Source organism: Atractosteus spatula, chromosome 2, assembly GCF_055471065.1.
Source record: "Atractosteus spatula isolate fAtrSpa1 chromosome 2, fAtrSpa1.hap1, whole genome shotgun sequence".
NCBI classification, from domain to species: Eukaryota; Metazoa; Chordata; class Actinopteri; order Semionotiformes; family Lepisosteidae; genus Atractosteus; species Atractosteus spatula.
The window spans coordinates 71,112,526-71,136,086 of NC_142707.1; the positions used below are offsets into that span (position 1 = coordinate 71,112,526).

The 23,561-nt window shown below is 37.4% G+C and overlaps 1 protein-coding gene across 1 annotated transcript; it reads left to right on the forward strand.

Annotated features, from left to right (window-relative positions):
* Nucleotides 1-5,290: 5,290 nt before the first annotated feature.
* manea (mannosidase, endo-alpha) lies at nt 5,291-23,240 on the forward strand. Its single transcript, XM_088909568.1, has 5 exons — nt 5,291-5,389; nt 10,946-11,652; nt 16,115-16,224; nt 16,959-17,035; nt 20,580-23,240. Exons 2-5 carry the CDS (start codon nt 11,121-11,123, stop codon nt 21,214-21,216), a joined length of 1,356 nt encoding a protein of 451 aa, XP_088765694.1. The 5' UTR covers nt 5,291-5,389; nt 10,946-11,120; the 3' UTR covers nt 21,217-23,240.
* Nucleotides 23,241-23,561: the final 321 nt, after the last annotated feature.

Genomic DNA, 23,561 nt, shown 5'->3' on the forward strand with positions numbered 1-23,561 from the left:
GCTAGAATCTTCTGTTTCTATTTCTTCTCCTCTGTCTGTCCCTCCTACTTCTTCTCTATTTGCGAGTCTTCCTCTGGATCTATCTACCAGTCTTTTATCTTGTGTTTCTAAACTGTTGACGGCTCTTAATGATTTACCAAGAAGAGAATTAACCAGGTTAACCAGAAGATTCCTTATAAAGAATGTCTCTCAGACCCCCTACAGCTCAGCAAGACATTGATCTTCCATCAACTGTTTCTGCTGATAGCTTTGAAAGCCAGAGAAGTGCACATGTTGACTTTTACAGTAAACCACTATGATATCTGTACCCTATCAATCACTTGTAAAAAATACAAACTGATACATTTATGGGGCTATTATAACCATTTCACAAACATCTGAAAATAATTTGGCCAAAGTAAAAAATAGTTCCATTCCTTTTTGATGTTACACTACTAATGGAATCCCAGGTGAGCAAGACTGAGCAAACTTGTATTCAGCTTTGTTATGACATAACTTTTGAGTTTCTCTTTAGTCTGCATTTCTCTTGTGCGAGATGGCTCTCCGAAAAAGAAATCCCAGAAAGTGCTAAAACACAGAGGTGTAACCTCTAACCTCGAAAAGTGCACCAAATGCAAGTCTTGCATAATACTGCAGACTCTAAAGTTTGCTGGACACCACACCTGCTGTAAAAAAATAATATCTTGCTTATGAACCTAAAAATTCTAAAGAGTAGCCAAATAGCCCACTTATTCACTGTTTAACTGAAGACACATGAAGCAAAGCATTAAATATTACACATGATTACGTGCAGTACTTTTTTCAAAATTTCTACAAATTTTTTTAATGTTCTATCTAGTCATCTGTGGAATTGGCAATCCTTCTTTACAAGCCCAATTTAAGCTCCACAGTGCCTGATAGGAAATTAAGCCCCAACTGGTGTATTTTAGTTCCATTAATGCTTTGAGTTCTTGGTGACACATCGGGCAGGGCACAGCATGGTCATAATCCTGAAGCTCTGCTGACGTGCATTGCCTCAGGATGAAATATTTAAGAAATAAAAAACACAAAACGAAATGGACATATTCTGAAGCTAAATTTATATTCAATATTTCATTTATCCATTTAATACCGTTATTTGCGCTCCCTTTTTAACCTAAAATACTTGCCAAGTTCCAAGTATTTCAAAAACATGGGAATGGGAAAAAGAAACCAATTTTTTCCATGGTCTTTATTGTGATGTTTTTGATGAGAAAACATTGCAGCATAATCAGCTAATGGAATTTAACATTACTGCTACAGTACATAGACTGAACCCATAAAATTACAGTAGCCTAGCAATCAGCAAGAAACTACAACCCATATGGAATTCACCTCCACTTCCCTTTAAATCACAGAACATTTATAACTGCAACGACTACAGCACACCAGCTTCAGGGGTAGGACTTTGATACAGTAACACGCTTACAGTGTATATCATTTTAGGAACAACAACCATGTGATAGACAATCACAGTTGTATACTGCTTAGAAACATTAAGGTAGGTTACACAAAGTCCAGTAGGTTTGCCTTCAGTTCCAGTATATCTTTCAGAAAAATAGGCACTTAAGACCTGTACCAATAAGATGTAAAGGTATGCAAGACACATTAAACGTAAAGCTTCTGTTTATTACTGCACAATGATTTGCTTTTTTCATATCTTAGAAAGTGCTCATTTTAATTTTACAGACAAACATCTACACCTCTTGGCCATAACCTACTTGAATATACAGTACAGTATTGTTTATTGTTACACGTTTCAAGGTATTTCAATACCCTTTTAAATTTACTTTTGATTTCATTATGTATTGAATGTAGATAATTCTTAAACAGACAGGCATTTTATTTGAACTATTATTAGAATAACAAATTTGAACACCATGTAAATTGACGTTGGTGCAGAAAAGTTATACAGTGAAAAGTGTAAGTACTGGGGCAGTGAAGAGAAATTTGTAATATTTATGGTGTACTTATGAAATTTGTACTTTTGATTAAAAGATGAATGAGGTGAACGTATTGAATTTCAGCTTTTTGTTTCTGGGTATTAATTTGCATTTAAGAACAATGTTATTTGTTGCGTTAAATCCCTTCATTTCAGATGAGCATTAGTACAGGGACAAATGGCTAACGAGTGTTTCTAATTGCTCATGTATTCCCTGTTGCATTTTTGGTATCTGTGAAAACATAGACTTGCCTATGCAAGAAAAGCAAGCAATTGTGAAGATGAGAAAAATCCAAAATAAGGAATGTCTTTTAAACAAAGAAACAGCAATCGGCAAAGATGAGGTGATGCAAAGGAAACTGTGAAGAAAAATCCTGTAGTAGCAGTCAAAAGACATCAAAGACAATCTGTAGAATGCAGGTTAAAAGCATCACTGTACACAGAACAATTCAACAGAAGAATGACCAGGGCTGCACTGAAAGATGTATACAGTACCTCTCATCAGCAGTAAAAACATAATTACAAGATTAGAATTTGCAAGGAAGTACAAAGATAAGTCACAACAGTTGTGGAACAGTTTTATGGATAGACAGGATAAAGATAACATTTTATCAATGTGATGGAAAGGCAAAGGTGTAGAGGGCAACCGAAGGTGAAAAGCACACCACCTCATCTGTGGAGCACAGTGGATGTACTGTACATCGCAGCTTTGTGGCCTGGGCATGCATGGCTGCATCTGGAACTGGCACGATGGTTTCTATTGGTGATGGAACTGATGATGGCAGCATCAGAATGAATACTTGAAGTGTATAGAAGCACCTTGACTGCCCATGTCCAAGAAAATGTCTCCAAACTCACTGGGCCACAGTTCACCCTAAAACATACTGCACACTTAACCGAGGAGTTCATCAGGAAGAAGGAGTGGAAACATCCGAACTGGCCATACCAATCTCCTGATCTGAATGGTATTGAGCATGCATTGTACTTTTTGAAGAAGAAACTAAAGTCAGGAAACTCGACAAAAACAAGCAACAGCTGAAAGTGGCCTAAGTTAAGGCTTGAGACAGCTCAATGGAACATATCAAGCATCTGAATGATATTGATGGGTCCCAGACTTGTAGCAGTCGTTGCATGTAAGGGGTACACAAGCAAATACTAACTTTACACTAGTTTTAATAAATTTAAGTTAATTTAGCTGAATTCTTATGCCGACCTAAATTTGGAGGGGAAGGAATGAATACAAAAAACATTTTGTTCTAATTCATTAAAATTCATTACACTCACTTCATTACACTCACTTCCACTCTCATTACATTGTAGCATTTTATGGTTGCACAGTCTACAATTTTCTTGAGCATCTACTACTGTAGCTAGTTTTGTTTTGTCTGAGGTGCCCCTACATTTGTTTATTTTTATCGACGATATGAAAAATTTTTTAGAAAAGAGAACTTCAAATATCATCTGATTTTCTGATAAGGATGAGAGTCTTCTAATTCTGTACTGTTTTGCAACTGCAGTTTCAATATTTTTTTAGATGTTTGCCTTCAGAACTATTTTTTAAAGAAGAATTGAAAGGGCTAGGGTCTAATGCTGACTTAAGATTAGGGTTAGAATACCTATTAAAGTTTGATTTATCCTTTGATCTATATACTTTGATTGACCGATACTTACACTGACTTTGATACCAACAGTTACGCATTAAATGGCAAAATGAGAAAACCTGAACTACCAGATTAGGTATTGTTTCATTCATTTAAGTGGGTGGCATTTAATAAAAGGCCCTGTGTAATACTAAGAGCAATCAATATCCAAAATTACATTTCAAAATAAGATGGAAAGTCCTATTATTTTTTGTGATCTTTTATAAAACACAGCTAAAACATTAAAAAAACAGCTAGATTTAAAGTCAATTCTAACATTAACATTCATAGTTTGGACATTTGGACATACTGTGTAAATGTAACCCAATAACTGCAGTAACAATTATTTTACAATGTGTAAACAGAATAAAAATCGTTGATTTTTATAGTTTTTTTATTGTTGTTTGTGATTTGCAGTCTAATTGTCTATTGTTGTTTCCATTTTAGACCACTCTGAGAGTCAAAGTGTACATTGTGTTCATGTGTAGCGATGAAAGAGGTAATGTCTAATGCCAAGCTTGGGTTAGGGTTAGAAAAACCTTTATATTTAAAATTGAATATTTTTAATGGTTGCACTTTAATGGCTAAACTAAGAGAGCTGGAGTGTTAGATTTGGTACTGCTTTTAACTTGCAAAGCCCTATGTACAGTAATATTGACAGCAATCAATATCCAAAATTACACAATTGAATTTCTGTGAAAGGCCAAGATGCACCATAACTTCTATGCACTTTCTAATCCCTTCAACTGTATATCAAATCTATGACATTAAAAATCACTATGGTTTAAGGACTTTACTAGCCCTAAGCTCGGCCTTAGAGTACTGTACAAATGTAGCGAAAATAACTGCAGCAACAACTATTTGGTAACTCAACAGATGAACTAACTCCTCTCTTCATGACACTGGTGAACTCATTTCTCGCTTGCTCACCTGATCTTGTGTAGGGGGGCTGTTAGTGGATAATGGCTCCCTTGAATCACGGGACGGTGCTGCCCTCCCGTGGCACGTTGCGCTGTGGGCTCCTTCCCGTATGTAAAACGCATCGGGATCCAAAGATTTGTACTTGGACAGAGTATTACTGTATATATGTATGTATATGAGACCATTTAAATAGCCTGGTTAAACAAGCAGATTAAGCTTTTTACGCGGCTGTCAGAGCAACTTGTAAGTCAAGCATTAGAAAAGATGTTTATTTTTAATGTACAGTGCTTGTGCAGACATACATACTGTGTAAATGCAAGTGATTACAGTACATGATAGTTTAAGAAGCACGTATGTGTCTTTACAACGTTTTAAGATTATATCAGTCGCTATAACCCCTGGTATATATTTCATAGTGACTATAGCGATACTGCACGCCCTCTTCACTGGTCAAAATTAGCGGAGAGCGGCCGTTCAGCCCCAATTAAAACAAAACTGCAAGCCGTAACTGCTCAGTTGAACATTATGCAAATTCAACCACAAGAGCTTATTAATATCCAGTCCTGTAAGCCCTAATTTTTAACTCCCTAGTCCGGAAGGTGTGCCTCACTTCCAACACATTAAACACAGCGTGGATACTTGACATTCACCCTTCGGCACGGACGCTTTGCCGCTGCGCTGTTTTCGCGCTGGGGTTTGGTTGTTGTAGTTGCTTTGTGCAGGATGTGGAGGAGAGCCCGGCTCTGCCTGAACTGCATTTCCCGACATCGCAAGAGCAAGCGGGGCGGGTAGGGTAGTAGTCCCCTCCCTAAACGTGAACATCACGCAGGTGCTGCAGTTGGGCTGCTCGGATTCCTGTGTGTAAAAGGTACTGAAACCGTGCGTTAGGTCTGTTTCAGAGGCTTGGCATGTTTATCCATTTTAGCGTATATGTACTGTAAAGTGATTTTATGGCGAGAAGTGGTTGAGTTAACCTTGTACGATTTTGCAGTCTGAGCGTGTCCTGCAGTATGTGTAGTTGTAAGAAAGTTAAACGAGCTCGTTTTGCCAGCAGGTTTGCAGCAGATATACTGTACAGTAGCACAGTACTGTACATGCGCTGTTCTCTGTGGCTGCGGTCTCGGATCCATTACTTTACCCTCTGTGTGTGCAAATATACAGTATGATTGAGCCGCTCTGTTCACATGTGGTTATGTTTCCGGTTGAGTGTGTCATCCCCGGACATCTCAGCAAATGCAAAACAAGAGTAGAAGGAACTTTTGATCTTGTTTTTGATAGTTTCACATTGCAAGTCGCCAATGCCTATATTAGGATTGGGATTGGGAAAGACAGGAAAGTTGCAGTACACAATACAGGAACATCAAATTTTGAGTTGTACACGTTGAAGACGTCAGTTTTCCCAGCCTGCACGTATAAATGTCCGTTTGTTATGCTTTTCCGTTATTTGCTGATTTTAGGAATAAGGAAGGAACATGATATTATGCCAGTATTCCCAGCCTTAACTGTTAAGTAGAATAGGAAATTAAATGTTGTAGTAAAGGTGCTGTCTTAGTAATAGCGTTATGTGTACAGTCAGTGCAATAATTATTGAAACAGAAATAAGCGAGTATGTAATGCACCGTTAATAGCTTTTGTGTAAAAATAGAAAATAAAGTTTTACCTAATACAGTGTTAGAAAGGCACAATACAATGTGACTGGCTGTCAGTCAAACCATCAGAATGCATCACACCCATTAAAGGTCTACATAACATACAGTGATACCATGGCAGACTTGGAAATACGGGGATCATTAGGGCTTCTGACAAGGAAAGGTCACATGACAAAAGCATAGCAATCAGTGTCTTTTCTAACTCAGGCTACCCCCATCACCGTATTTAAGTCCATTTTTGAGCCAATGCAGTGTGTCAGGCTGCAAGGGGCTTTTTTAAAATGTGTGCCTCTGACAATACAAGGTGGTTGAGCAAAAAAGCCCAGACTCGGCAAAACGTATAAATTCTCTGGTGACACTGCATTAGCGTTTTTTTAGCATAAACCACTTGCAAGTACAGCTGTTATGTGTGCGAAATATTAGTACATTATGGTCTTAGTAAATGTTTAGCTGCTCTGAGTTCTTTGCTGAGGATAGGAAACAAGTAAAAGATGTCCAAGCAACAATACATTCATGGAGTATTAAGTAATTTCATTTTACATCAAAACTATTAATCTGTAATGCATACTTTGCATTATGTAGTAATAAATTGCATAATATGTATATATTAAATCATAATGTATAATATACATTGTTTTTATTGTTGAAATAATTTTCCATATTGTACATACTATTAGAGGAATTAACACTGAAAAAAATGTGCTAATTTGAATACATGTTGTACTTTCAAAATAAAATACTTTCCAATATGCTTATAAGGGGGATATTTTGATGACCTTTCTGGTGCCGCGAGGAAGAGAAACAATTTGAGCATGTGTAGGCCATGTTTTAACAACCACGTGTATTTTATCAAACACTCATGTTACCTCTGTATCCTATACTGTCTTATCATAGATTTAATCAAATCTGATTTACAGCAATTAGTGTTTTTCTCTACAATTAGTTCTTATAATGCAAGCAGCTAGTCATTGAAATTTGAATTAAAAATTATTTAGCCTTGGGTATAATATTGTATTACTGCACTCAGATATAAATATATACTGCATCATAAGAAGCTTATTGGTCTATTTATGCTTGCTTATTTGTAGAGCAAAATAGAATATTATGGGTTTTTTTTTATAAATCCTTTGTGATTATGATATAATCAAGTTAATTTGACCACTGTGTAAGCTCTAAATTGCTTTATTAGTGAGGACTGAGTGGGCAAAGGTGGAAAGGTTATTTAATTCTATTCACTGCGTCCAACCCGATTCAATCTGGACACCTGTTCTGTGGCGTAAGGGTACTGTATGTCATACACAAATAGACTGAACGAATTGAGCTTCTTTAGTCTTGGCCAGAAAACACTACAAAGAGAGCTGGTATTAAAAAAATCAAAAACCTTCACAATCCTCAATAGCATTGACAACGTCAACCAGGCACATTTCTTCTGAATGATCAGTGATACATGAATGGGAGGGCATAAGAGGAAAATATGTGGATGTGCCTTTAATACTGAGAACAGAACAACCTAAATGGTTATGGGAGTGTGGGACAAGTTACCAGGAGAAAGCTGTTGAATCTAAGAGCCTGCTTTCATTAAAAAAACAGAGGGATGAGATCCTTGGATGAATTAAAAACTAACAAATGGGCCAGACAGGCTGAAGGGCCTCTTCTCATTCGTATCCTTTCTTATGTTCTTATTGTTACCCCCTAGGAACTCTGGCATGCTTCGTTAATTTACAGTGCAGTCCGTAGGTATTTGGACAGTGACACAATTTGTGTTGTTTTGGCTCTGTCCTCCAGCACCTTGGATTTGCAATGAAATAATGACTATGAGGTCAAAGTGAGGAATGTCGGCTTTAATTCGAGGAGATTTATGTCTATATTGGGTGAAACATATGGGAATCACAGCCCTTTTTATATATACTGACATTTCAGGAGACCATAAGTAACTGGAAACATTAACAGAATCTTAAATAAAATTGTCATGTTTAGTACATGGTTGCAAATACTTTGCAGTCGATGACTGCCTGACGTTTGCGACCCATAGACATCACCAGACGCTGGGTATCTTTCCTGGTGATGCTCTGTCAGGCCTGTAATTCAGCTATTTTCAGTTCCTGCTTGTTTATAGGAGTTTTTGCCTTCAGTCTTGCCTTCAGTAAGTGAAATGCATTCTCAGGTCAGGAGATTGACTTGGCCAGTCAAGAACATTCCACTTTTTGGCCCTGAAAAACTCCGTAGTTGCTTTAGCAGTATGTTTGGGGTCATTGTCCTGCTGCAAGGTGAAGCACCGTCCAGTGAGCTTTGAGGCATTTGATTTGATCTGAGCAGATAAGATGCTTCTGTACACTTCAGGATTCATCCTGCTGCTGCCTTCAGCAGTCACATCATTAATAAGGACAAGTGAACAAGTTCCACTGGCAGCCATACATGCCCAAGCCATGACACTAACTCCACCATGTTTCACAGATGAGGTGATCTGCTTTTTTATCATGAGCAGTTCCTTTTTTTCTCCACACTTTCCTCTTTCCATCACTCTGGTACAGGTTAACCTTCGTCTCATTTGTCCACATGTCCCAGAACTCTACAGGCTTTTATATGTACTTTTTAGAAAAGTGTAACCTGGCCTTTCTGTTCTCGAGGCTTACCAGTGATTTGCATCTGGTGGTGAACCCTCTGAGGTTATGCTGGTGTATTCTTCTTTTTATGGTAGTCTTTGACACATCTATGCCTGCATCCTGAAGAGTGTTCTTGATCTGTTCAACAGTCGAAAAAGGTTTTTATCTTCACGATTGAAAGTATTCTTTTGGTCATCCACTACTGTGGTCTACCAGGTCGTTTGCTATTGCTAAGCTCATCAGTGCATTCTTGCTTCTTAACAATGTACCAAACAGTTGATTTTGACAAGCATAATGTTTTGGCTATGTCTCTGTTTGATTTATTCTGATTTTTTATCCTCATGATGGCTTACTGGTATTGACACTTCTTTGGTCCTCATGTTGAGAGACAACAGCAACAGACTCCAGAAGCAAATGCCACATCTAGAATCAACTCTAGACCTTTTGTTATCTCTCTTGTTAATGAACTAACCATGCAATGATGCACAGCTGGCCAAGAAACAACTGAGCAGCCAATTTTCCAACAACTTTTGGTCCCCTAAAATGGGAAGACTATGTATAAAAACGGCTCTGATTCCTATATGGTTCACCCAATATAGATTTAAATACCCTTGTATTAAAGCTGACATTCGGCACTTTAACCTCATACTGTAGTCATTGTTTCATTTCAAATCCAATGTGCTGGAGTACAGAGCCAAAACAACAAAAATTGTGTCACTGTCCAAATACTTATGGACTGCACTGTATATTCCGAGTCTTTTTTAAAAAGACACCTGAAGGGCACAGGGACATAAAACAGGTTTCTTTCAAAGTCTGTGAAGAGTAGCTCAAAGTCTCTTTTTTCAGATTTTTTTTAAAAGCTGTCTGGCTTCTTATACTTTCCCACTGCAAGGTAACAAGCCACACGACACGCACAATATATATACACAATACATCGCACAATAAATACCAGTTTTCACTGGATGCTACATCATATCCCTTTGAATGTCACGCCCAATGAAAACTGAGAAAGAAGAACATAGGATGGAAGTGAGGAGCCCTGCTTGTCAAGAAAACAAATACTTTGAAACAACACTTTTCGGATCCACCAGCAGCGGAGCAAAGTCTTCTATAGTGATGGATCAAGGTTTTGTGTCAGCCTGATCTCTTGTTTAGGTAGGAGATTTTAGTCATTACACAGTGCCATTTGTAGCAATTGGTGTTAGCCTGACTGTATGGTGCTATAGTGATCATATCCTGGGACCTCATCTACTACCCTTTCTACAGACTCACCCTGATGTGACAGTGTATGTTCTTAAGATGCCTGTGCGACACTGACTTTCTTCTGCCCAGTTCATGAGCCCCACTGACCATTCGGAGCCCTGCAACTGCAACAATGTGCACGTGCTACAAAAAGAATGGGGATGAATCCTACAAGAGACGGGTGCAAAGTATATGTTGGAGATGTTAATGACATTATTCATCATGATTTATACTTACATTGATCAATAAAAGACCAGTGCGCTTATTCCAAAAAGATTGGCCTGGAATGTCCTTATGAATTTGTAGTCCCGATAAGTTATATGCTTATTTTCATGCTTACTATATTAAGAGTTAATTTGATTACATGCACACAAATGTGATAAGGTGCTCATGCAGATACTTATGTAACACTGTATATAATCGCTGTCAGACATGGATCATTCTATACTGGCATAACTTTCCAATAATAATCAGGCTCGTGTAAATGGGTCAAATGCAGTAAATAGTGAACATCCTCACTCTGACGGCAGCATCTAGAGGACTTGTATGAGGACAGAAAGAAACTGAAGCCCAGCAGGACAGCATTGCCATTTCCATTCCAAATGGATATGCAGACTAGTAATATTTTTGACACAGGTTTATCACAAAAGTCATAGTCATAATTGTCTACACGTTATGTAAAGTTTTGTTGTTAAAGGCTAAAGCTCTAATGGATACATTTCTACCCTTTTATCAATTGAAATTGGTAGGAATCAGTTTCTTTGTGGTTTAAGTTTTTTTTTTTGATTGCCTAAACACTTTTTGTCTTGGGAACAATTAAACAGCTTTGTTTGAGCTTCTAGCACTGATTTCTCTGTGTCTTGTCTTTCTCTTCGTCCTACTTGTCTCTGCAATGGAAACTAAACCTGTTTTTTTTGTTGTTGTCAACAGGACGTCTGTGAGTTTGAAGAAATGTGTGGCATCATTCCAGCAAAAAAGAAGAGGGGAAGTAAAATTGCCATATTAAATTGCTATACTTTCTTAAACATCCATATGCCTGACTGCATTAAAATGTAAAAGTCTTCATTTACACTAAAATTGTTTTTTTTTCCAATATTACTGAAAAATGGCAAGGTTTCGAAGAAAGACATGTATTACATTGATTGGTTTAATCTTGTGTACATTTTTAATAATGATTTTTCTGAAATCCTTGAGGCCAGAAGGTACGAGCTTTGGGAACCCTTTTGGACTTGGACTTTTTCCACATCTTAGTAGATCAGAAAGCGGCAAAACTCAAATACACATTCAAGAAGACACTGCAGCTACAAGAGGTGGTTCAACTAATATCCATAAAAATACAGCAAGAGGGGGCATGCATTTTGAAGCCAAATCCGAACATTTACCTGTACCAAATTACAGTCTCCATGTGTTCTATTATAACTGGTATGGCAATCCACAGTTTGATGGCAAATATATTCATTGGGATCACCCACTACTGCCCCACTGGGACTCCAAAGTAGCATCCAGTTTTCCAAGAGGAAGACACAGTCCTCCAGATGACATTGGCTCCAACTTCTACCCTGAACTAGGCGCCTACAGTTCTAGAGATCCTTCTGTTATTGAAGCACATGTGCTCCAACTTAGAACAGCAGCAGTAGGTAAGATTTCCCTTCTTAGTTCTTAAACGTTTGTACTGCATTTACTGGGATGGTTAAAACTGTCAGGCTTGCAATCCACTAACCTTTTTTTAAATGGAATTGCCTGTTATTTTTTGCTATATCAACTTCATTTAAAATACCCAGTGCGGTGTGTTTTTTTATATCTTAGTTTATAGCTACAAACCCCACAACCGCACACAGGAGAGAGGAAGTGCGAACAGTCTACTCCCATTTGTTGGTCTTTGAACATGACATCAACAGGACGCCGCAGGAGTCACTGAAGAGACCCATAGAGACTTTCCCAACACATCCCACCCTACTCTATTCCTGGCTAAGTGCCTCCACTTGGGGGAATCCCCGTCGGCTGTGACATAACCTAGACTCAAACCTGTGAGCTTAGAGCTCAGCTTACACATGGCCAAGTGTCTTTACTGGTTGATTCATTCATAAGGTCCTGAAAAACATGTTAAAACACCTTCTTGCGGTGCCTTGATCAAGGCCATCAGAGAATATGAAAGAACTGTGTGGGTTTTGCTGTTATTTAAGCTGTTCAATTTAAATAGTTTTGGTATTTTGCTGCAATCATAGCTTACCACTTGAATGTAAATGTGAAGAACAACAGCAGGCTTTTTATATATTTTGTTTTACTTGTCTCCATTTACTTTATGTGGTGTAATTCAGTTTTAATGATATTGTAAAAGCTTCTGAGCCTGAATTGATACTTTTCTGTGCACAGCAATACAAGATATTTCCCTCTATCGTGTGTTTCTGTGAATGCAGGCTCTTGTCAGCTCCCAGAGCAGACAGAAGGGGATTATTGTGCTGTTTCATGTTCCTAGACCCTGCTGAGATGAATAAAGGGGTTTTGTAGTTTGTTGAAAAGAGAACACAAATCAATCCGCAAGAATAGTCTTTTGGTGTTCTAGCATTACTACGTTCTTTGATGTTAAAATACAAATGTCCATATTCAAAAAGTGCTTCCTTCAACATTTTGTGTTTGCTGTTTTCACAGACTGTGGAAAGATGACACTGAGAAATACTGAGGTGACAACGTTTGTCATTCTCCAGATTTACCTTGTATTCTGCATGGCCCATAATGTCTTACATATAAAGACCTTTACTATGTTCACAATCATGTTCTTCCATTAGTTTATTTCCATTTTTTTATTGTTCAATGCAATTTGAATAATTTTGAATAGTATTAAACTGCATTCATTTTGTATGTATCCTTTTGTTGCTGATGCTGCACAAATATCATGAAATTAAATTTAATTCAGTAGAGGGCACTGTGATACCGCTGTTTTTAATTTCACTGGGTTTTGGATGTACAGGATGTGCAGACAGTACAACATTGCCTTCAGGATAGTTTGTGTTGATGTACAGTAGCAGTGTACCATTATATTTGAACCATTAATACCTTAAAGCATCCAACTACTTAAAGAAATGTTGGATCACTTAAATTAAGTTACCACCTTTTTAATTTTAGGACTAAAGATTATGAGGATCAGGTATGCTGGGAAAAGGAAGTAGCGGATGGTTTAAGCAGAATGACGCATTGCACAGTTTTATTAATGAAGGCAGTTGAGCTAAGTGAATGCTGCTGCTTATTCTAGATGTTCTGAATATCTACAGTTTATTTTCTGTCAATTTCTATTTTGATAACCATCTCTGGATCTTTAAAAGTCTCTGCTTTGTTCTTGGTTTAGGAACTTAATGTAGTTACATGATTATTCAAGTTGATTTGTTGTTTTTTTATCTGTTATTTTATAATTGATGTTTATATTATTAATGTTTAAAAAAGATAGGATTTCAGATTAAAGTTTTGATTTCTGAGCCACATTAAGAGTTTTATTCAATGAAGATATGATTATGTATGGGCATGTAGATTTGGGAAGTCTGCATCAGTTTTGTAAACCATTTTATATTATATGGCTTTGAAAGAAATCTCTAGTCTGCTGTACTTGACGTGAGCAGCATAATGGGTTATGTTAGGACTTTTCTATTTTCTGTGTTTCTCACAAAAGATGATTACCTATTTCCATTTTGCATATTACTGATGTGCTGGCTGAGAGCTTGCACATCATTTTGCCTTTAATGCAAATAGTAGCAGGATGTACAACTACAGCCTGTTGTGAGTGTGCACCAGGTGTTTCTGCCTGGTCTGTATGCTTTTGTACACGTGAATTTGGAGTAATTCAAAGTAATGACCAGGATAGAGAGGATTACAGCGAACCAGTGCTTAAAGATGCAGCAGTGAGAAATTTTCTATAATTGTAACATGAGGAAGACTCAGCAAAATGTATGCTAGAGTGATATTTTAATAAATCTTATGACAATGCTCATTGTAACAAGATGTAGTCAGCCATAAGCATTTGCCAGTCCTCTTTACAGAAGTCTGGTGCCATCATGAATATCAATATGAATAGAAAAGGAAACGCATTGTTTCGGCTGTGAAGCCTTCTTCAGGTGTGAGAAAGACAGGGCAGACAGCAAAGATTAAATAGCACAGGAGAACAAAACCTGGGAGAGGGGAGGAGGCAGGAGGGGCAGAGAGGCCACTCAGGAAGTGCAAAGTGGAGAGAGGTGAAGGGAGGGGTGAAGAACAAAACCTGCATGAGAAGAGAGAAGATTACATGAAAATAAGTCGGTCATTGAGAGAAGGGGGACAGTGTGAACCTGGTTTCAGGATGAGTTTAGTTTCTGTTGTCTTTCTGCTGTGGGAGTTGAGAAACCTTTCTTTGAGAACAGAGAGATCAGTGTGATCATGGCCGTCTGAGGTGAGATGAGAAACTGTGGGCTTGGGGAAATCTTTCATCTTCACAGCCCGAACATCTTCTCTGAAGCGGTCTCCTAGTCTCCTTCCGGTTTCCCCAACGTAGATAGCTGAGCATTTTTTTGCAGGGTTACAGTAAATGAGGTTGCTGGAAGTACATGATGTCGTCTGGGTGATCTGGAATTGAACTGAGGGGCCCTGAATGAGCGTGTTGTTAGATCTGTATTTGCGGGTGATGCAGCGAGTTCTGTTGTAGGGGAAGGTGCCTGGTGGGGATGATTGCAGAGTGCAGTCAAGGGAGCTGTGAACCAGAAGTTTATGTAGATTGGGTGGTTGGTGATAAAGAGATGATTGGGCGGTCGGAAAAAAGGGTACCGATGGAGGGATCGTCCTGTAAAATGGAGTAGTTAAATATACGTTAATGCTAGTGGTGTGTTGGTGAATTAAGATTTTGTGTAGACCACTCTGATAGACTTGGTGGGTGTGCAGGATACGATGCTTAGGGATGTGATGGTTTGGGCAATCTGTGCCATATTTCTAGTGAAGTGTGCCTGACTCTATTGCACTTCTTCATCAGGTACTGGGACCTTACTTGCTGCACTTCCTGCAGGCTCACCCTGAAGTGAAAAAGTTCCTTTAAGAAAACGCTTGTCTTCATTCTGTTCATGTAACTAGGTAAAAGTGTGACAGTTACGCTGAGAATGCCCTCCTTACCAACCTTGAGACATATAGAACATTTGTGGGATGAGCTAGGATGAGATATTGGACAAAGAGAATAAGCACATGCTTATCCAGTCTTTACAAGAGGAAAGGGACAGAATCCCACAAGACAGCATCTGCAACGTGACGCAAAGCATGATTCGCACATCTACTGTATAGTTTGTGTTACTTCCAACAGACTTCTAGTCTACTCTCACAGTAGACTCCCGGTTTATCAGTCCTGTGGATGATCAGCGTAGTGAATTTACCTGTCTCACCCTTATTCAGTAAAATGTCAAAACACCTGTTGCAAAATAACGTATTTTCCTGATAATGATTTTGTGATTTTTTTTTTTTATTTGCAAGTGACATGTTTCGTTTGATGATCAGTATACAAACAGTGACCCAGGTAAAAAATTACATTAAAACTGAACTATTAAAATACAACCTATGACCAATACATTTTTTCTAGCATTAATAATCATTGTCTTTCCCTAAATGATCCAGGACCCTTATGTTTGGTTATAACAGTCATGGTCTGTGAACCCTGTAGCCCCAGAACTTATTTTTACACCCATCAGAAATATGGTCTCTTTTCTTTGCAGGATGTCATTTCAGTCAAGTGCAAACTGTTCTGGTTTGCTGTTCTCCTTATTTCCTGATGGTCCACATCGTATTAATCTTGGAATTACTAAATGCCTATATTTAACTTATATTAAAATACAACTAAAGGCACTGAGTAGGTGCTTAATGAATAATGTGTTTGTTTTGTCATAGGCAAACTATATAATTTCAAAGTTACTGTACTGTTTATAGTCAGTCCTACTTGGTGAATTTTGAAAGGAAAAGGAATAAAATGACAGGGTTTAAAGTACTTAGTAATACAGGGTTTAAGGTAAGTTAGTAATAACTTACCTTTACCTTTACCAAGCTTTGTAATCTGTTACCTCCCCACATTGTATGTATCTCCTAATCCTAAACATTTTATAGGTGTCCTGGCCCTGTCTTGGTATCCACCTGGCATGAAGGATGACAATGGTGAGCCCACTGATGATCTGGTGCTTCTCATCATGGATATTGCTCATAAATATCAAGTGAAGGTATGTCTTCATGAACCTGCTATTTAAAAAAAAATACGTAGACAGTTAAAATCTGCATTCTTTACTTTTTTCCTTAAATGTTCATTCTACAAGACTGTAGGTTTATCATTTTATCGGTGAGCTCAAGGGTAGGGTGTAAGCAAGATTGTAAAAGAAAGTATATTTTTATCTTTTCAGGTGGGGAGCTGCGTCAGCATGCGTAGGCTGCAAAGGAACAAGTAATAGGTTTATTCCATGCTGAAAAAAAGAAGAAAGAGAACACAACATTTCGGCCGTGGAGCCTTCTTCAGGTGTGATCGAGATTTAATCCTCACACCTGAAGAAGGCTCCACTGCCGAAACGTTGTGTTCTCTTTCTTCTTTTTTTTAGCATGGAATAAACCTATTACTTGTATTTTTATCTTTGATCAAATTTGGAACAAATTTCTGAATGAAGGTTTGAGCCATTGTAGCAATTTGCTAAATGTACTAGGTTGTAGTGGTTGAAAATTATCCTATTTCAATAAGTGGAATAAAGCAATGTAAAGTGTATTAAAACACTTTGTGTGGCACAGTGTTCTACAGTTTACATATACTATCTTAGTAGGTTTGTAAGTACAGTGTACAGAGAAATAAGAGGAGAGAAAAATATTTTTCATTCCCCTTCAGTTTAATACTTGTACTCATTAACACGTTTGTATTCCTGAACAGAAATCAATCTACAGTACCTGCTGCTAGTAATGTCTGTTTTCACAGGTCACCTTTCACATTGAACCATATAAAGGACGAGATGACCTGAGCATGTTCAACAACATTAAGTACATTGTAGAGAAGTGAGTGCCTTTTGTCTGCTTTCCTCTTGTTCTTTTTTAATTATGTAAGACTTTTCAATTTAATTTAATTTGGACTTTGTAGTCATGGGTACATAATTCCAAAACTAGTTCATGTGGGTATCTGTGTCAGCATGCACTGTTGTTGAAAACACAGGTGTTTTTTCTCTTCTCTTTTCAGCATGGAATAAACCTATTACTTGTTCCTTAATTCCAAAACTGATGAGTTAGGTGTAGTAGACTACTTATGAGTAACTGTATTTTCATTGTACTAATTTATCAAAGCAAAGCTTTTTGTTTGCGGCTTTCTAAAATGATGGGTACATGTTGTCTCCCACCCTAATGGGTTACATGTACAGTACGTGAATCTGTCCACTTGAGTGAAAGTTAGCAGCAACAAGCAATGTAATACTTCATTTAATCTAGAAAGTACTAGTAACCAATAGCTTAAAGCTAAATAAGATGTAAATCAAACAAATGCAGGATGCATGTAATAAAATAACTGTAGAGTTATTAAAATAGAGGTGTTTATTGAATACAAAAATAAAAAAACAAGTGCAGGAAATAGCAGAAGTGATAAAACATTCATTTGCAGAAAGTCCTCATCCATAATTTCTCTTTTGTGAACATATTCACACTAGTTGGTGACTTTACATTAGCTGTATTTCAGTTGTATATCCCTGTTGATAACTCTCATCAATTACCAAATTAAATAATTTAGCTCCAGCCACAAAGCATATAGCCACATAGCAGAAAATATATACTGTTTATGCCATCTTGACATACATGTTAACAATATCTTTGATAAGGAGAAATAGAGCACTTTATAAATGATCAAAAACAAAAAGGACCAGTTAAAAAGCTATATAATGAGTTCCAAAAACAAGTGATAGGGATATAAGAAAGGTCAAAAGAAAATGTTTAGCTGTTTAGACAAATGTAAAGGATAAAGTAAAGAATCTCAGGGATAATATTACAAAACATCTAGACTGTGAAAAGAAAATGTCTGATGTTTTAAGTGAATGTTTCACTTAGGTGTTTACCAAGATAGAAGTCAACAACATGTTTTAGTTCTGTATTAAATAATATGAGCATAGAAGACAAACATATTTCCGTGGCCTGGTGGTATTCTGTTTTTCTGGAGTGCAAACTCAGCAGTCTCTCGAGACGGGTAATATTCACTGACTGGAAAACTGTAGCTCCCGTCTATAAAAATGGGTGATTAAGCTGTACCAAGCCAATGTAGATCAATAAATCTTACTTCTATTACATGTAAGGTTATAGAAACAATAATAAGAGTTCAACTAGAGGATCATCTGTATGGAAATATAATTCTAAGGGATAGCTGATATAGGTTTAGAAAAGGCAGGTCTTATTTAAGTTGTTAGACATCTTTGAACAAGCATTAGCAGCACTAGATATACATACACTGTTCATCCAGTAGAGTAAATTTCGATATTCAGAAGACTTAAAAACATACGAAAGGTTACAAATAAGAGGAGACCATTCAACCCATCCAGGCCATTAGATTGTTAGTAGTTAATTACTTGATCCAAGGATTTCATGTATGCATTTCTTGAAAGAAACCAGGGTATTGGCTTCAACAACATGGTTGGGTTGTTTGTTCTGTACTCCCCTTTTTCTTTGGGTAAAGAAGATCCTCCTGTTCTCTATTTTAAATGCACTTAGTTCCACATAGATTCCACTTGCCCCTCGTGTTTCAGTGTTTTTATTTTGGAGAAATCCACAGGGTTGACTTGGGTCTCTGTGGCTAAGGATGTGCACCTGTGGCTGGAAGGTTGCCGGTTCATATCCCGTGGCCGGCAGAGGAATCCTACTCCGTTGGGCCCCCGAGCAAGGCCCTTTACCCCAACTGCTCCAGGGGTGCTGTATAAATGACTGACCCTGCGTTCTGACCCCAAACTTCTCTCTCCCTGTCTGTGTGCCTGTGTGTCTCATGGAGAGCAAGCTGGAGTATGCGAATAAAGACAAATTCCTAATGCAAGAAATTGTGTATGGCCAATAAAGTGATCTTATCTCTAATGCCTTTGAGGACCTTGAATATTTGTATCGTGTCCCCTCAGTCTTCTCTGTTCAACGCTGAAAAGTTTGTTTCCTTTAGCCTGTTGCTGTGGTACATCCCCTTAAGCCCTGAATGTATCTAGGTACTCTTCTCTGGATGGATTACAGAGCTGCAACATCTTTTGTGTAACCTGGTCCCAAGGAGGAAAAATGCTTGTTCAGTGGGTAAATCCACTTTATGTAGTGAGGTAGCTAAGAGAGTTACCGTGAGCTTGGAGTCTGTAAGGGTTTGTGAGAATCCCATAGTGGATAAGCCCTCAGGGTGGGGGGAGGTAGTGGCTCTTGCCTGGGGAAAGGAGTGGAGTACACATGGTTAGTAATAATCCCTGAGGGGGCTATCTGCTAAAAAACATCTAGTTGTATATGAAAGAGAAAACACCTGGTGGTTAATGGTTATGGAATAATGGGAGATAGATCTGTCTACGTGGTTATACGACACTGTTACGGGCTAATGTTATCGTTTATATCTGGTTGCAGGTGAGGGTTATGGTATATGTTGGTGGGTATGTTCTCGGGGTGGTTGTGGTGTTTTGTCGTATGAGGTTTTTGTTTAAAAGAAGCTTGGGTTATGCTCTCTGGTGTCAGGTTTGCGATTGGTTTATGGTTATGGGTTAACAGAACTCCGCCTAGGTATCCGCACACTCTGGGTCTCGGGTCCTGGATTGAGTGCTCTCTGGGCTGTGTGTAAAAGACCTCAGGTCAGATTCTTCCCACAGCAGGGAAATAATGGCAAATAATGACAACCACTGCCCGCTGGAGAGCCACAGCTTTAGAGGATTGATGGTGGATGAGCTACAGTGCAGCTGTGGGCAGTCCCATTTAAAAGCCTGACTTCTGAAAACTACTTCACCTTAAGAGTTTAAATGTGGGAAAACAATATCCATTGTTCTAACTCTTAAAATATTTTTGTCAGTATGGGAACTGCAAACAAGGTCTTCTCAGCTGAAACTCAGCTGCCTGTTTACTGCAAAAATGTATTATAATTGTTATTATATACTATACTTATTATGTACTAGTCTTTTATTCTTACAGTATGTCCATTTCAAAAGAGCAAAACTCATCATTTTGCCAGCAGTTTTTGTTTTTTAAATCTACTAACGGTAGACTTTGAGCTAAGAACTCCTTTCAATCTGAGTGATGTCGAATCAGTGCCAGAGTTTCTGTTTTTTAGCTTGGGTAGTAAATTAAATGTATTTGGGTGGGTATATTCTATGGGATGCAAAATCAGGGAATTGGAGTGCCAGGGAAATAAAATATCATCCTGACCTTCTGTATGATCTAACAGTTTCTTGTTTCCAAGTTTCTGACTGAAAGTGCAAAATTAACGTAATAGGGAAATGTGTGTGGTTCATGAGATAGGTTGTATGTGATTCATATTGCAGGCAAACTTGGCTGCCCTTAATTACATTTTTTTTTAAGTTTGATTCTTTCTTAGCAGGTGATGTGTACCTGTTTCTTTCCACAGGTATGGTGACCACCCTGCTTTCTACAGATACAAAACAAACGCTGGCTTGCTCCGTCCACTGTTTTATGTTTACGATTCCTATTTGATTAGTCCTGAAATGTGGGCGCATCTCCTCAAAGATACAGGCCAACACAGCATCAGGAACACTCCGTATGACGGCATTTTCATTGGTCTCCTTGTGGAAGAGAAGCACAAGACGGACATCTTGACAGCTGGGTTTGATGGCATGTACACGTATTTTGCCACAAATGGATTCTCCTATGGTTCATCACATCGTAATTGGAAATCCATCAAAAGTTTCTGTGACAGCAAAAATCTGATATTCATTCCGAGTGTTGGGCCTGGTTATATTGACACAAGTATCAGACCGTGGAACGTCCACAACACGCGACACCGCATCAATGGAAAATACTACGAAACAGCATTTAGTGTCGCCTTGGAAGCAAGGACAGATATTGTTTCTATAACTTCTTTTAACGAGTGGCATGAAGGAACTCAAATCGAGAAAGCAGTGCCAAAAACAGCTGCTCTGATCACTTATCAGGACTACCTGCCTCATAAACCAAGTATATATTTAGATATTACCCGCAAATGGGCTAAAAGATTCACTAAAGAGAGAGAGAAGTGGCTCATATGAAACAGGGAATCATTTAAACTGGCAAGAATGTATAAACTGAAAATGCCTCTCTCATTTTATTGGTTATGCGTTCATTTTATGTATCAGACAAATGATCGAGACAGAAAGGAAACCACTATATGTAAATTCTGTTTTGTGGGTCAGTAGGTGTTTAATGTTAAGTTTTTCAAAACGGTCATCTTTCAAGATTCCCATGCTGGCCAAACATGATTAAAATTGTGAAATGTTATAATTTCCTGTTCAGTGAAAGTGTCTAAAATTCAAATTGAATTGATTTAAGTGTTTTGTTTCGTAATGAATGATTTAAGTATTTAGATCATTTTTTTATAAACTATGTAGAACAACGTGTGTCATGTTTCTCATTATTTGGGTTGTCTTTTCTTTCAGTGTTTTTGCAGTGCAATACATGAATTGTTTTGAATGAGAGCACTATGTTACTGCTTCTAAATTCAGGTTTGTGCTTACTAGAAAAAAAACATTGATCTCGCACCTCTGTTTTTTGGATAGTGGGGAAAATTGAAAAACATGCCAAAAATAAATGAATTATATTTTTTAAATTTGTGATTTGTCATTTCATTTTTCTTAGGAAATGACAGACCCCATAACTGTAATATTATATACTGATGTAAGGCTCATTTTAAATTTGCAAAGGAACTAGTAGTAGGTTTATTCCACACCTAAAGAAGGCTCCACGGCCGAAATATTGTGTTCTCTTTCTTCTTTTTTTTCAGCATGGAATAAACCTACTACTTGTTCCTTTGCAGCCTACGCATGCTGATGCAGCTACCCACCTCATTTTAAATTTGTATTTGTATAGTTTACAGAGTAAACTTCACAATTTTCAATTTATTACATTCACATTCTTTTTTTCATAAACTTGATGTTCACAGTTAAGAACAAAGGCTTTGAGATGATCTCCAGTGAGCAGGCTGATGGGCCTTAAACATAAAATAATTCAATTCAAGGGTTAAATACGATTTAGGCTTGTGACTTCAATTCACCATACTCTAAGAGATGCTATTTTTAAAGAGGTGTAAAAACTGTCTTCAGTCGCCTGAGCCCATGTCTTAACTCATTTCCTTCTCTTTTCCTGAATGTCTCCTTTCTGTTGACAGCTAACTTACTGCTGTGTTACCGAAATGTACAACAACACCTCAGACCTGTGCTAAAACTAAATGTCATATTAGGGAAAAGGTCCTTTCTATTTTTGCCTCTGCCAGTTTTAAAATTGCTGTGAAATGCCAAACCCCCTAGACTGTAAAATTATGGGACGTTACATCAGAGTCAAAGTTCTGCTGGCAGATTAAACGGCTTTACCACCATTTGGATTTTTAATAAAATCTGAGGAATTTTAAAAATTGTAGTTCTCTAAAACAGAACATAGTACAGTTTTAAAACATGGCGGACCATGTGCCACCCTTTCCATGATAATGACGAGGTGAAATCATTTGGCCTCCATTTTGGATTGGGGTGAAGAACTTCTCTAGCACAGTTAAATATTTTAAAATATTTTTAATTACTTTTATAAAGCTATATTATTTATAGCTTGTTAAAATAATGAAAATGTTGATTTATTTTGCATCTTAAGTACAAAAAGTATAATTTGATATCACATTGTATAATTTATTGATGGTACAGTTTTTATTTTTACATCAACAGCAGTGTCATCTCAGTTTTATTGCACTGAATGTGCATTGTAATCCCATGTTCAATTCTCAATTTAAACGAATTACAAAATCATATTTTTTTGAAAGTCACTTTTTTACCAGAATTTGTAAGAAATAATTCTACAATCCCTAAATCAGACTGATTGCTTACAGTGGAAAATATGGCCCAAAATCTGTTTGAATCTATTTAAAAGTTAAAAATTGTCAAAAATATATTTTAAGGTGATATTTTTACAACTATCTCTGCATCAACAGAAAACAGTGTCTATAAAGTACCTAATATTATGAACTTCCATCTCTGCATCTGGTTTTCATCTACTGTTGAAATGTGTCATTTCAATAAATGTTATCTTTAATTACAGGTGTCCTTTTTGTGCGTTTTCTGATGTTTTACAGTGGGTTGATTTTCAAGCTGAGAAGATTACAATATACTATTCTGTCTACTTGACAACAGGTCACTTGCTCTTTCCCATGAAAAACAAGCTTGTGTGCTATCAAGTAAACCTGTCAATATTATACTTTGAAAGTAAAATTGCACTGATTTGATGATATGTACAATACAGAAATTTCAAATGTGCTGTAGTTTACATGTAAGCAGAAAACGGAGATGATTTTTACAGATGTTGATTTGGAAAATAATTGTATGTGTGTTAAATACAGTACCAACTACCTTTTGAA